General features: G+C 38.8%; 1 protein-coding gene across 1 annotated transcript; it reads left to right on the top strand.

The window, feature by feature from the left end:
- Positions 1–8,917: 8,917 nt before the first annotated feature.
- hapln3 (hyaluronan and proteoglycan link protein 3) lies at positions 8,918–14,298 on the top strand. The gene is made up of 5 exons (XM_084934089.1): positions 8,918–9,096; positions 9,624–9,798; positions 10,379–10,777; positions 12,244–12,546; positions 12,636–14,298. Exons 2-5 carry the CDS (start codon positions 9,645–9,647, stop codon positions 12,911–12,913), a joined length of 1,134 nt encoding a protein of 377 aa, XP_084790215.1. The 5' UTR covers positions 8,918–9,096; positions 9,624–9,644; the 3' UTR covers positions 12,914–14,298.
- The last annotated feature ends 286 nt before the right edge of the window (positions 14,299–14,584 follow it).

The raw sequence follows: 14,584 nt of genomic DNA, 5'->3' as shown, positions 1-14,584 counted from the left end.
TGTTTTTTGTGCTTAATCAGTAAATTCTGGCTAATTGTGTAAAAAAAGCAGTAAATCCAGTTACGACCAGCCCTCCCAAGTAAACCAGCTGTTTTCCCTCTGGTCTTGCTGGCAGCTGTGGTGTGAGTTGAGAACCTGTCTCTTTGTTGTTGTTTTTTGCCACACATATATATACTTCGTTATACACAAACATTTTTTTTAGGAAATACTTTGCTTTTACAAGTTATTTCTTACTTATTAACCTTTAGAATACTTTCAAAATCCCTACGTTGATCCTATGTTTTTTTAATCAGCGAGATTAATGTCTTTGTCAGGAAAGACCTGAGAACAAAAATGAGTCACAAAAACACAAACAACAGACAAAAAATGCGGAACAGAGTAAACAATGTGTTAATAAATGCAGTTGAAAGAATGATAAAAACATGAGATGATTAAGCCTATACGTGGGGGCTAAATCTCCAATTCAAGGGCAGTTTGAAGTTGTTGACATTTAAAGGTGCGTTGTATATGAAACCAGTTTTAATGAGTTTAAAACTTAAATGAAAGAAGAATTTAATGTGGTTTGAAGACATTATCACGGGGGCTTTCTTGACACAGCATATTTCCACCACTGCTGAAAACCACACTATAAATAAATTGCATTTAACTGGATGCCAGGCTTTCTGTTATTTTCTTGAGAACATTAAATATTATATTTCAAGTTGATTATTAATAGGAGAGCTGTGTCATGCCTTTTTTGTTTTCTCCCAAGATGGGCTCAGTTTCAAAGGTTTATCAGTTAAAAGGAGGGCCATCCCCACCTCTTTAATCTTTCTGGAACTGTTTCATAATTTTATGAGTAATTCAAAAACAAACAAACAAAGAGAATCTTGAGAGAAGGAATGAATAGCAGGTTTTTCCAACCTGTTATCAAACCTTTTCATGAACCTTATGAACTCTGAATCAAAGTCTACTGTGAACAAAAATTCCTGGGTATTTGTATGACTCAGCAAGAGTAACAACATTTAATTGTAGGATTCTCAGAATTTGTGGCAGAAGTGGAAAATTCCATGTGCTTGATCTTTTCTAGTCTGGGATAAAGGAGTGCTAATTGTATTTAAAAGTATTTTAAAATTGTGAAAAAAGTGCTAATCTCCCCTCTGTTTTCAATCCACCCGATACACTCCAAAACCACTTTAGGTTTGTGATTTTCTCCTGTTTGTCAGTGTGGATCTTCATCATGGAAGAACAGCACAGTCTACAGATATTTCAGTAATACTGACAATTTTTAATGAATAAGTTATTTTGATTGCTTGTGCCCGATGTACATTTAATTTTTAACAATGAAAATTGATACTGAGAAAAATGGCAGAACTAATGATATAACTTATGGTACTTAGGAGCATGCTGAAATTAGTTAGGAAAAACCCAGGAGCCACCAAGGCTCGATCTCGCCATGAACAGAAAACATCTCGAATGCCATTGTCATTGTCCAGACTAAAGTGACTTTTACATCACTACTGACTGAGTCGGTGCTGACCAAGACTCCTCCAAAATCAACACCTTTATGCTTTTCAGCTCCCCACATCAACAAGCCAAATGCCTTCAGGAGAAGACTTTTGTATCAGACAAGACAAATATGTAGGTAATTGGCCACAATGACAAGAGGTATCAAATTTAAGAAGACTGCACTAGCTGTACCAGCATGGTGGTGGTAGCATGATGGTCATCACTGGACAAAGTGGATGGAATAGTGTAGACGGACTGTCTCCAAATTCCTCAACAACAGCTAGACAGTTGAAATTTGCACACAGTTGGGTGTTCCAACTCAATGGTCCCAAACACATATCAAATCTAGTTTTGGAATGCAGGCTAATGATAACATTCTGGAATGGCCCTAAGTGGAATAAGCCCAGACCTCAACCCTACTGAAAACTCTTGGTTTTGCTTGAAAACCAGGTCCATGACAGTTCAAGGTCAAGAAAAGTCAAGAGAAGTGGTCAAATATCCAGACAGTATTGTGGCAGACGGTTGTTGATGGGTACCAAATCAGCTGGTCAATGTGAAACTTGGTAACGGGCCTTTAACCAAATATTCCCGAAGGTGTATGTATATATTTGAGCCATCATTGAACAAAACATCTTAATTGCTGAAGTGACAGTGAAGCGATAATTCCATGTGTGACGATATCCTTTATTAATGTGATCCTATTTTTTTTAAGATGGTCTTTTCTAAAATCACCTGCATTTCTTGTTGTTGTCTTGATTATCCCATTAGTATTAGAAAACATCATACAACCTCATTATCATGGTCATAAAACACAAGATCCTCTACACCTGAAAGTCCATTGTCCTGATGCATGGTCAGTCACGGAGATAAAGAAATCCCAAAAAGTCGATTCTGATCATCAGGAAACGCTACGTCCACATGAACAGAATCAACTTTTTAGGAATGAAAGTAAATTATATCTTCCTGAGTTGTCTTGGAAAATACAAGCACTTAGCAGCTTCCCCATCAGCATCTGTGCTGCCACTTCCCTCTGTTTGGTTTCCTGGTATGAAAAGCTGAGTGTGGCATCGGGCCAAAGCTGGCAGGAAACTGGAGGCACCGCATTTGGTTTGAAGAGGAAGGATCCACTCCTGGAAAACAACTGCTATTTTAAATCAGGTCTGTAACAACACAGACAACTTCTCTGGGAGTGTTATCTATAAAGAGTGGAAAAGCTTTGTTGTTTCTTCTAAAATAAATCTTGGAAGGTATTTATTTGGCATGTGATGAAGGGCTTTTATACAGTGATGTTCCCCTTATTTTGGCATTTTATGTTTAATTGGTGCTGATTTTGCATTTGTGTGTTATAAAAACATAAGAAATTGTAGTGTTTATTTGTTATTGCCGTTCATTTTATCCTCTATCTATTAATTAAGTTGGAAACTGTCACTTTAAGCCCTGCGCTTCAGTCTCCTGTCAGACTTTTTACTGAAGACTACGTCTCTAATCACTACAGTCACACTGAAACCGTCTCTCACACATGTCTCTTGTGACTAACGGTCCCTTTCTGTGAGCAGTCACTGTTAATGACAGTGCGTGACTGCTCATACTGACACCATCATCTCCTTGGCTCTTCCATCGAACACCACAAACTTAAACCCACACAGCCGTCCTTTTCTCTTTCATGTTGTTTCCCGGAGCTCTGGGTCCAAGCTTTGCTCACCTCTGGGCCTGAATGTTGCTGCCTTGCTGAAATTATACCCCTGAAAAAGCCTCAGTCTCCCAGCATTTCACAGGGGCTGATGGCATTTGGGGCCCCAGGCTAAAACCTTTCATCTTTTTTTTTTTTAAGGAAGAGCACTGTTTTGGTTTCTTCAAACACACTGAGATAATGGCTTAGAGACACATAGAACGAGGGGAAACGTCTGTCACGCTGGCTGAGAGTGGGGGCTGCATGAACTAGCATGACACTGAGGAGAGGTTTTCTGGATTGTAGGAGCTTATTGATGACTATTTGGACTGCTGCTAAAAACTGAAGGAGCTTCGATTTCATTTGGGAGCTAAGTAAGTTTATTGCTTAACACGAATCCAGAAATGTCATTCTGAGAAAATACTGAGCCTGGATCTCAAAACACTTATCTGGAAACACCACTGGAGCTGCTTTTGGGTGCCAGTGTTAGTCAGTTTCATTCTGTGTTTTTTGGTCCAGACTGAAAGAATCCCAACAATTGCAAGTATGTATGTTCATGCTCTATAAAAGATGAATGACTCTTGCTCAACATGAGTTGTTGTGTGAGATGTTGTAACATCGTTGACAGAGTATACCGTGGCATTGTTTGCACATTTTGTAGTAGCTTTCACAATCCCTTTAAGGTCACCTTATTTAATGTCACATATACATAGTTACAATAGCAGCTAGACAGTCATTGTGGGTGGTCTTTGTCCTTCAAGCTTGTGCCCTCTACCTGAGGCTTGGGAGCTTGACGGTCTCTAAGCTGTTCGGATGTCATTGCTGAGATCGTGCTTTAGCCACCCACCTACCTTGAGGACCATTGTTGCCTTCACCTTCCACATCTCCTCTAGCTCTTCTCTCCCCCCTTGGTATTTCTCGTGCTTCTCATGTTCTTTCTTCCTGATGTTGATACAATTTGGTATAGGTAATTATAGGGTAAACTTATACCTATTTAACATCTGCTTGCTTGCTGTCATTCAGTTCATGTTTGTGTGCTGTTCCTTGAAGCAGCCCACTGTGGAGCCTCACAGATGAGGTAGAAATTCACTTTTTGTTATTGCACACTATAAAACGGCAGTCCCAATAAAGAAACTGATCCCCGCTTTTGAGCCCAAGATAAATATTTACGTTGAAACCAGAGTATATTTCTGATGGTAATGAACATAGTGAAGGCAATGGTAGAAAAATAAGGAGAGTGCGAGCTTGAAATAAGTACAAAAAAGCCCTATTATAGGGGAAACATACAAATATGAAAAACCTGTGAAAATTTTGAAAAAAAAAAGTATTTCATGACATTGGGCAATAATGTGAATGTAACGTGAATAATAACATAACTGTCTCAAATACAACAAGCAGTAGTTTGGTTTGTGGCTGGAAAGAATGGAGGAAGAGGAGGAACAGGATGAGGGTTTACTGGCATGTGGGCAAACCACAACTGATGAAATGTTCCTGGTGATCCGGATCTGGGATTTCTGCCATTAGATGATTATCAGCCATGACTGTGATATTATTGCAGTTGAATAGCTAGCAAAGATACATAAATTCAAACTGACATTGAAATTCTTGTAAATTCTTAGAAAGTTGCAAAGTGAAAATGTATGCTCCTTGAAAACTTCATGGATTGCTGTGTGTTGTTCTCCGGCACAGTTCTCCATATATCCTAATACTGGTGGCAAACCTTTCACTTTTCTTTTCCCAGACAATAAGCGTGATTCTGGTTATTCTCTGCCCTTTGTGGTTTGAAATGAAATATCTCGATGCAAATGTCTCAGAGCAATTAAGTGATTTGCTAACATGCTGGGATTCTCACAGAATGAATCAATAACACTAAAGCAACTGAGCTTGAAGGTTAAGGTCATTAATGTTGCCATTATGTTTTATACAGGAATACCTTTTAATGCCTCCATTTGTATTTTTTGCACCTAAACCATTTCTTTTATGTACAGTAGACATTCTGAAAGTTCTAAAAGGGCAGTTAAAGAGGGTTTTGTAAAATTATGTAAAATATATTTCATAATTCCTGACTGTTACTTGTGACAAAACATTTTGTCAAACTTCCCTGTCACACAGATCTGTGGTTTAGCATGATTTTTAGAACTCTCTATGTCAAATTATTATTTACTGAAACAGTTATAACTTCTTACCGTAATTTGATGTCATACATCAACTATAATGTCATTGTAAAATAACATGATGCATAGAATCGTCATTTATCATGTACTAAATGATTTTAAGCTGTCAATGCAAACAATGGCAGTAAGAAGTAGAGTTTTAAATAGCTCCATATATCATTATTATCAGGTTGACCTTCAGATCAATTTATTGATCCTGAACTAAAGGTCAAGGGTCAAATGTGATGATATTTTAAATGCCTACACTGTACTTTCTATTTGTTGACAATGTCGATTTTCAACCAATAAATCGTTAGCTTGACCTTAAAAACACTGATGGATGTACAACAAATTTTAATGGATTGTTTACATGACTCTGCCCTACACCTCTATAAAGTTTTATCAGAATTCATTCAAAACTTTTCGAGCTATCATGTTTACAGACAGAATGATTACATGCATGTATGTATGCACACACACAAATGGTACCATTTAGAGGTAATAAAGAATACCCTCCTCCTTTCTTCTGTTTTCTCCATCACTGAGACCATAACACCGATTTGTGTGTGTGTGTGTGTATTACCTTAATTACAAAAAATTTATTGCGGGAATGAACTGATAATTCATATACAACATTTGGACTCCAAAAGTATATTATCTCCTTTTAGTGTATATATGGGCCTAATATGGCCATCAAACAGACCTGGGGGGTCCATTATCAAGTCAAAACTCTGATTTGTCCAGTTAATGTTCCTCCACTTACAAAAGTGCACTTTCTTAATGGTAACTTTCTTATCTTACCAGTTAAGTATACCAGTTACTTGTATACTAGTTAGCTTTAAGCAGTAATGCAAAAAAGGGGTTGTTCTGGATTTTTGAGAGAGCTGGGAACCTTTGTAATGATATTGATGTGTAGAGGCTTCAGAAAGCCATCAACAATCAATCTCAGACTGATGAAGTCCCAACTTTTGTGGCTGGTATGTACATAACAGTTAAACTATGTGAACTTTAGAAATAAATACACGTACAAGAACATAAAAAACATTCATGCAGATGGCCGCCCCTCCCTGAGCTGGTTCTGCCAGAGGTTTCTTCCTGTTAAAAGGGCTTTTTTCCTTCCCACAATCGCCATGTGCTTGCTCACAGGGGGTCATCTGATTGATTGTTTTGAGGTTTCTCTGTATTATTGTCAGGTCTTTAACTTACAATATAAAGCAGCTTGAGGTAACTGTTGTTGTAATTTGGAGCTGTATAAAAAAAACTGAATTGAATTATATTGCTTTTAAATCTGAATGGATTTGGTTTGGTTAAATTCTCCATACAGTAACCGTATTTCACAAAAGCTGATAAACTTTTTGTACTGGGCATTTCATGTGAACCAAATTGCATGTGAAAAAGTTTTGAGACATACATTTTTGACTAAAATTAAAGCATGTGTTTAAACTACATATGTCTGGCCCTCAGTGTCATTCTCAGTGCGGCGACTGTGGTAAACAAACAAATTGTATGACTAGCATGTACATTGTTTACTCATTAAAATCCACTCTTTTAATGTTTTCCAGGGATTTGGGTCAACTTTTTCCTCAACATCCCCAAATCCACTACCACACCCCCCCCACCATCTGCAGGAATAGTGGTGGGCTTGGGTTTCTGTTATGCCGGCTGGGTGTTAGTGAAGTCACTAGAAAAACATCAGTGGCTGCAGAGGGCTGCCCACAGAGGAAAGCATTGCGTGCAGAAGATTATTTTTTTGAAGGGACTGTGTATCATTTGGAGGATGGTGCTGTCGTGCCAGAGCAGTTTTAAGGTTCACCGTGTAGCAGTGTCAAGAGGGCAGCTTCCATATGCACCGTCAGCCCTCACTCAGATATTCAGGCGGCGGCACATTTTACAGGCCTCAGTGGAGAACTGGAATTGCTCTTGTTTTCCACAATGTCTCCTTTTGTTTCAGCTAGTGACTGAAATATGAGTTCATATGGCAATATTTGCTGTCTTACTTGAGGTCAGGGCCAAACATGGCATGGAATATTTTCTGTCAGCCGCACTATACAGGAATCCACAAGCTGGCAATGACTAATTTTACAATACTGCAGAGACTAGGCAGCTTTTACACGTCTGTAGGTGTTAATAAGATATAAATAACTTATTTGTTTTGCTCTTCTTTAAAGGATTTTGAGGATTTTTTTCTTTAGAGCTTGCACTGACTACTACAAATATAATTTACCTGCACTGTTAAATTTTAATTAGGCTTTGAGGATTTTTCTCTGTTTTGAATTTGCTCTAAACTTTAGCTGTGATTATGTGAATGAATGCTTACATGAAGCTACAATGTCTTCAAGCTATACTTAAACTCTGCGAAATAACAGATAACATAGTTGTTATCTGTTATTACACAGCTACATTTGTGTAATAACGGATAAGGTTTTGGTTTTATTTTAAATTTTGGGTTTGTCTGGTTGGATTTGAGCACATTTTTGTGAGGTCTTAAAGAGGTTGACTGGACTGAACTGACCCCTATAAATTTTTTGTCAAATAGCAGGCTTCATCTGTATGCAAGATGCAGTACACTGCGTGCGTGCTGCAGTCATATTTACTGTTTAGGATCTTATTCCATGTGGCATCATAAACATAAGAATGTATATGCAACCTTTTACTGTTGAAATTGTGTGAGATGGTCAAAATGTTTGAACTGCTTACTGGATAACTTGTCTCAAGCAAAACTGCTTCACTACTCAGGTTTACTTAAGGTTAGACAGATAAAATGCTACAAAATAAAATAAAAATAAAGCAAGAAGCTTGATTTAAAAGTAATTAAGTTGAAAAAGAAATATTATAACAGTAGGCTACAATATTGCTCCTAATCCAAGGCAGTTTAGAAAGCTAGGGTTGTTTTTTAAATTTCTTTTTAACAATATTAATGTGGCCTAGTTGTTACTTTTAGGACAGATAAAATAGGCGAAATTAAACTTAAAGTGGAGGAAAGGAGTTATGTGGAAGCTAAAATGAACCCCCCGAAGGAAATCTGGGCAGTTAAGAGGTGCAATGAACGGATTACAATAAAAAAAAATGTTGGATATTATCACATTTATTACAACATGCGAGGCTGATACCTCGTCAACGCCCTGGTCTTTTAACTCTGGACACTCCCATTAGATCACTGAAGTCTGCAAAACAGATGCTCATAGTTTTCACGGTGTCCAAGTTAAAACATGGTGAAGATCAGACCTTTGCAGTAGTAAATCACGATCGCATCCCAACCTTTTTAAAACCTGTTTTTGTTCTTTGTGCTTTAAACCAGGAAGTCTTCTGATTGCTTTTACATGTTTATTCGTGTTTAAAATCGATGACTTCACTTGAGTTGACCCAACTTTCCAAATGTATTTTCCATTTAATATGAAAACAGTTTCTCTATACTTACACACAGAGATATTCTCTTTTATAATAAAGGCTTTTGAGCATTGGATTTAGCAGTTTGGCTCACTTGCAAAGGCAAACTAGGCTGCATGCACTAGCATTAGTTTGGCACTCTTGTGTTGACGCATCAGAGTCGGTAGAAAAAGTTATAACGTGCTGCGGCGACGGTGTCTCCATTGCAGGACGATCTCATTGGTTCATCGGTGATGAGGTCTTTGCTCGAGCGCCGTTCACTTCAAAGGGGATGCCTCAGCTCGTGACGTTGGCGCGCGCTCCCCCTGACTGGTTGGCTGGTAGGACGGTCCGGTGAGCAGAGACAGAGGATGAGGAGTAAGTGAAGCGAAGACACGCTCAGCGGACAACTGCTTTTCTGTGAGTGAGATTTGGATTATTTTTGTATTTTATAACTGGTCCCATGAACATTATTTTTTTATTCAGGTGGTAAAACAGAAGGCTTTACTTATACCTAGCCGGTTTGTACTAATCATTTCAGAGCTGAAACCTTTAATGTTTTCGTGAAGATAAAAGAAGGCTTATAGTTTTCTGTTACTCAGGAAAGTTTAAGCTAATACGACGAGAGATTTGTCGGCATTTGTCTAACGACTGAGCTGTTAGGGAAAGTTTCTTCCGTCTCTTCAGTCTGTGTATTTGCTTTATTTGAAATGCGAAAGGATCAATGAGAGTGCTTTTACACAAATTCATTGAAAGTGTTTCGCAGACAGTTTTTTTTCTACGCGAATAATCAAACTTTCCTAATGAATCTTATTAATTTATTCTGACTTGCGTTTTAACCGATAGTGTGTAACTTTCTCAAGCACAGACACAAATAGATCGTTTGAGAGCGTTTAATCTGTGGCGCTCAGTTTAATTGTGATAGTCCTGTTGGGTATTTTCGACAGCTTTTAAGCTGAAGGAGCTGAATGAGCTTTGCTGCAGCCATGCTCAGTCTACCGCGCCCCCTTCTGGTCACCTGCGTGTATCTCCTGCTGCTGCCGGGCTGTCAGGGCAGGATCCTCGGCTACACCAACGGTTTTCACTACCAGGACATCAGCAACGGGAATGGACACGGAGAGAGTAGGTTGTCCGTGTGTTTGTGTGGACATGATTAACACATTCTGTGGTACATGCATCAACACACAGCTGGTCGGAACTAATTAGGATGTGGGAAAACAGCTGTAATTTATGAATTTACAGGCAGTCATCCAGGGCTAACAAAACAAATACTGTTAGTAGTGAGCGATGTGTGTTTGTGTTACATGTAATATGTGTTTTTGGGATATTCTTTTTCTCCACATTTCGGTAAACACGTCCATGTTTCTGTAACTCTAAACAGACTTTACAGACTTGAGTATCGTGTAATCAGATTTGCATTGTTACTATGAAACTCAAAATAATTTGGCAAATGGTAAACATGCATGCAGACTGTGCACTGATTGTCATAGTTTTTATCTGTAAAATACAGGCTAATAATATAAACCATTTGGGTGAAGGCACAATTGACCTTCATAGACTTCATACAGGAGGACAACGGGGGGAGGTACAAGTTTATTTTGCTGTGATGGTGGTAAATTTCGATAAAAACCTTCCATTTAGACTAGCTCTGTTTGCTTTAATTCGGCCTTTTAACATGTTGTCTTTCTTCTGACTTTTCTAGTCTATTTTAATGGGATTCGTCTCCACGTGGAATCCCCTCAGTCTTCAGTGTCAGCCACTAGGGGGAGCACTGTCACCCTTCCGTGTCACTACCACTATGAGCCTGAACTGACTATACCACGCAAGACCCGTGTCAAATGGTCCTGGTTGCCTGCCAACACCATGACTCCACAAGTTTCTGCTGATGCCTTCCTCAAGGAGACTGAGGTTATGGTTGCCATGGGAAGCCGCCACCGCAGCTACGGCAGCTTCCGTGGCCGCGTGCGCCTGCGACGCTCAGCGCCAGGGGATATGTCTCTAGTAATCAATGAGCTACAGGTCAACGACACAGGAAGATATCGCTGTGAAGTGATTGATGGCCTGGAGGATGACAGTGTGACGGTGGATCTGGAGCTACGGGGTAAGATTTTTGTTTGCATCAATGAGTTTGGGCATCAATGAGTTTGGGCCTCAACGTGAGTCAGGTTGGATTAATCCTTGTGGGGGCCACAAAAAATGCTGTGGACTTTTGGTTCCAAGAGCAAGAGGGAGCTGAACTCAGTAAAATCATAAATCAATCAAATCAATCATCTGTGTTAGAATGGAGAGCTCTCTATGGTTTCACCCTACCGTATAGCTGGATTAGGCTCTACGCTTCCAAATAATAATGGTACTTCTAATAACAAAAAAGTAAATTATTACTTATTTCCTAAATTATGAATTAATTTTATATTTGAAAACATTTCCATAGGACCATATAAAATGTACAAAATAAGTGAAATGAAGCCCAAGTCTTATATGCTGAATGAGCAATTTTCAATAAATGGGTTTAAAATCTGAGCCCAGTATCAAGTTCTGTTTGATCTCCAACAGTACATATTGCAAAACAAATATTTAATTAATCACATTACCATAGAATAGCAGATTATGCATATTATTTTAGGGCCTTCAACAGCCCTGAGTACCAGAGACATCCAGCATCGGAATAGTATTTGAAATCATCAAATAGATTAACAGTAACAGTATCTAGTTTCATCTAGTATCTAGTATCAGATTGGACAGAAAATTGCTGCTGCACAGTCTCTGGTGTTTCACTTCTGAACTTGCAGTTTTGTTATTTTTATGCAGACAAAGTTTGTGATAAACATTAACTTGTTAAACAAAGTGAAAGCTTAAGAGAGGATTCACTGTAAAGGGACAATGAATGAGTGAATTTATTTTTCATAGCAGCTTCATAGGCTATAAGGTGCTCTTGTTTGTAGATGTATTTTAAGAATATAATAATGTATTTTGGTGACCGTACATTTCTCGTGAAACTTGTGGTATAGCTGTGTGCATGTTGGACTCCACAAGACCTGTCCTTTGTCACATTGTCAAGGCACAGTCATGCGGCGGAGGGTGTCTTGTCTCAGGATCTTAGTGCTACTTTTTATAGATGATATGATTTTTTTTAGCATAATCAAATGATAGGCTCCAGCTTGAGCTGTGTGTGAAGCGGCTAGGGGGAGAAATAGCACTTCCACATCTGAGGCCAGGGTGGAATATGCCCACTCTGCGTTGTTGATGACTGCTGTGGGGACTACTACCCTACTTGGAGGTGTTTTCATGTGAAATGGCACTTTATAAATGGGAGTAAAATGTAACCTATTTCCATCCAACAATCTTTTTTTTTAATTTGCAAAACAAAAATGAAAAATGCTGACTTTATTTTTTTGCCAGTCACTAATGAAAAAAAAGAGGATTTTCGAAACTCTACATTTCAGAATATACTTAAGATTTGACATGAGAATTATTTGAGTTGTATTTCGGGGTTTTCTGATTATGTTGAATTAAAAAGAAATGTACTCATTGACAAACTGTTGTAATACATTGTTCCCTCACATACAGGTGTGGTGTTTCCTTACTACTCTCAGAAAGGACGCTACCATTATAACTTCTTCAGGGCCCAAAAAGAGTGCCAGGATCAGGACGCTACTTTGGCTACATTTGAGCAGCTCTTTACAGCATGGGAGGAGGGGCTAGACTGGTGTAATGCTGGCTGGTTGGCTGATGGCACAGTGCAGTATCCAATCACAATCCCACGTGATGGTTGTGGGGGCAAGAACTTGGCTCCTGGTCTACGGAGCTATGGACAACGAGACCGTGTCCTTCACCGATATGACGCTTTCTGCTTCGCTGCATCTGTTAAGGGTCAGTATGAGCATGTTTGAGTTCATTTTTTTACATCTAAAAATTCCAGGTCATTACAGTTTCTTCAATGATTATTCTCTTCTGGATAGGGACAGTTTACTTCTTAGAGAACATAACCAAGCTCAACTTCACTGAAGCGATCCAGGCTTGTTCCAGTGATGGAAGTCAGATTGCCAAAGTGGGCCAGCTGTATGCTGCATGGAAGCTGATGGGATTGGACCACTGTGATGCAGGCTGGTTGGCTGATGGAAGTGTCCGTTATCCTATCACAAAGGCCCGGGCTAACTGTGGTCCATCACAACCAGGTGTGCGTAGTTTTGGGTTCCCCCCTCAGTACCTGAAATTCGGTGTCTACTGTTATCGGTAGATGCTCTGTTTTAACGCGGGACAAATTAAACCATACTAATAGTGAAGCAGGTTAAAGCTCTGCTTGAGAGGTTAGCATTAGACATAGCCTGGATGCAAATTAGCAGTTAGCCAGTTTATTCCTCTCTGAGCTATTTTAAAGTGATGGAATTTGGTTTATCTCTCTCCATCTCAAATAGACCAATGACACAATTGACCATGAAGCAACTGTTAAACTAACTGTGGACATCAGTCTTGCCGACATGTCATTGTTAAACATGTAAATCCAAAATCATGGGTGTTATTATGTTGCTGCAAGAGCATTCACTCTTTGTTCCATCACTCTTTTTCCATCACACCTGTCACTATCCATTTGACAGTTGTTCCTGTTTAGTACACAACAGAGGCTGATATGTCTGTGGTCACAGCTGGGTTTCCAGTTTATCTCAGAGGTGTTAGTTGGGGTTATCACCACTGTCTCAAGGCTCACCCATTGTGCTAGGTATTGCCAAAGTCCCAGCACTGGGACTTTGGCAGTACCTAGCACAAAAAAAGTAGATGTGTACATATATCATTAGAGTTGGAGGCACCATTTATTTGACCTGCAGAGAGTAAGTTTGACCATAAACTCAGCCTGACACCAAACAACATGAAAGTACCCAGACAAGCAAATGTTCATATACTGTTTGCCACTAAGTGCAACATGTCTCAATCACAGCAAAATCTTGCAGTAAAATGCACAAGGCCATTGTTTATTCCTGCAATTAAATGATTTGTGCTGTCAGTTTCCATCTCTGCTAATTTAACTTTAAACTTTCTGCAGCTATTTTGAAATTTGGTTGAAGGTTTTTGCAATTGATCCACCACCAACACTGATTCATTTGATGACTCATTTCAAGCTCAGGGAAGTTGTACAGACTCAGAAAAGTCATCTTCCCATCCAAATTATTTCACAGGTGTCCAATCATAGCTTTCGTTTATATTTCTCAACCATATAATTCAGAAGTTTGCACTGACCCTTTAACCAAAACAATACAAAGATTAAAAAATAATCAGTTGTAATAGCTTTATACCACAACCACAGACTTTTGTCATCTTACCATCTTAATGGTTAAGGGAGTCGATTTTTTTCCCCTCTAAGATCTTTCCAGCTGGTCCACAGTTTTCTGTCTTACATTTGAACATTTTATACAAATATAATGTGTTTCTTTTTATTTTTAAAGGCTGATTAAGAATTGTGTTCTCTGTTGGAGGAGGAAGTTCTGGTTCTCAGTATTACACTACCCTGTTTATGTTCATTGTCAAAGAATATTTACATACAAACATACCTTTTTTGTTTTCATTATGTCTGTGCATTTGTACTACTTTCTACAAACTAATAAAAATACTGCTGTGAATACACTTTCATTTGAGTAACATATTTTTTTAAGTGGGTGGTGTTACTTAAACAAATTCCTTTAAATCCCACTGTTAAAAAACCTACGTTAACATTTTCAATTGTTTAACTACATCAGCGACTTCAACACCAGTGATGGGTGATTTTTCCACTTCCTCCCCAGACTTTGCTTACAGTAAAGAAGGCATGGTACTGAGGATCTCCTAAAGGTGTTCTTCCTAACTATATTCTCGGTCGAAGTCAGGAGTGTCCCATCTCCACTGTCAACGGTGTATGTAGAATACCACTTCCCCTGAT

Source organism: Perissodus microlepis, chromosome 7, assembly GCF_051167445.1.
Source record: "Perissodus microlepis isolate ML-2025 ecotype Zambia chromosome 7, ASM5116744v1, whole genome shotgun sequence".
Taxonomy (NCBI): Eukaryota; Metazoa; Chordata; class Actinopteri; order Cichliformes; family Cichlidae; genus Perissodus; species Perissodus microlepis.
This window is presented reverse-complemented; position numbering and strand designations above follow the sequence as displayed.

Coding starts and splice junctions, on each gene's coding strand:
- hapln3 (XM_084934089.1), top strand. CDS start 9,645: ATGAGCTTTGCTGCAGCCATGCTCAGTCTACCGCGCCCCCTTCTGGTC. Junction 9,799..10,378: donor CGGGAATGGACACGGAGAGA/GTAGGTTGTCCG, acceptor TGACTTTTCTAG/TCTATTTTAATGGGATTCGT. Junction 12,547..12,635: donor CTTCGCTGCATCTGTTAAGG/GTCAGTATGAGC, acceptor TCTTCTGGATAG/GGACAGTTTACTTCTTAGAG.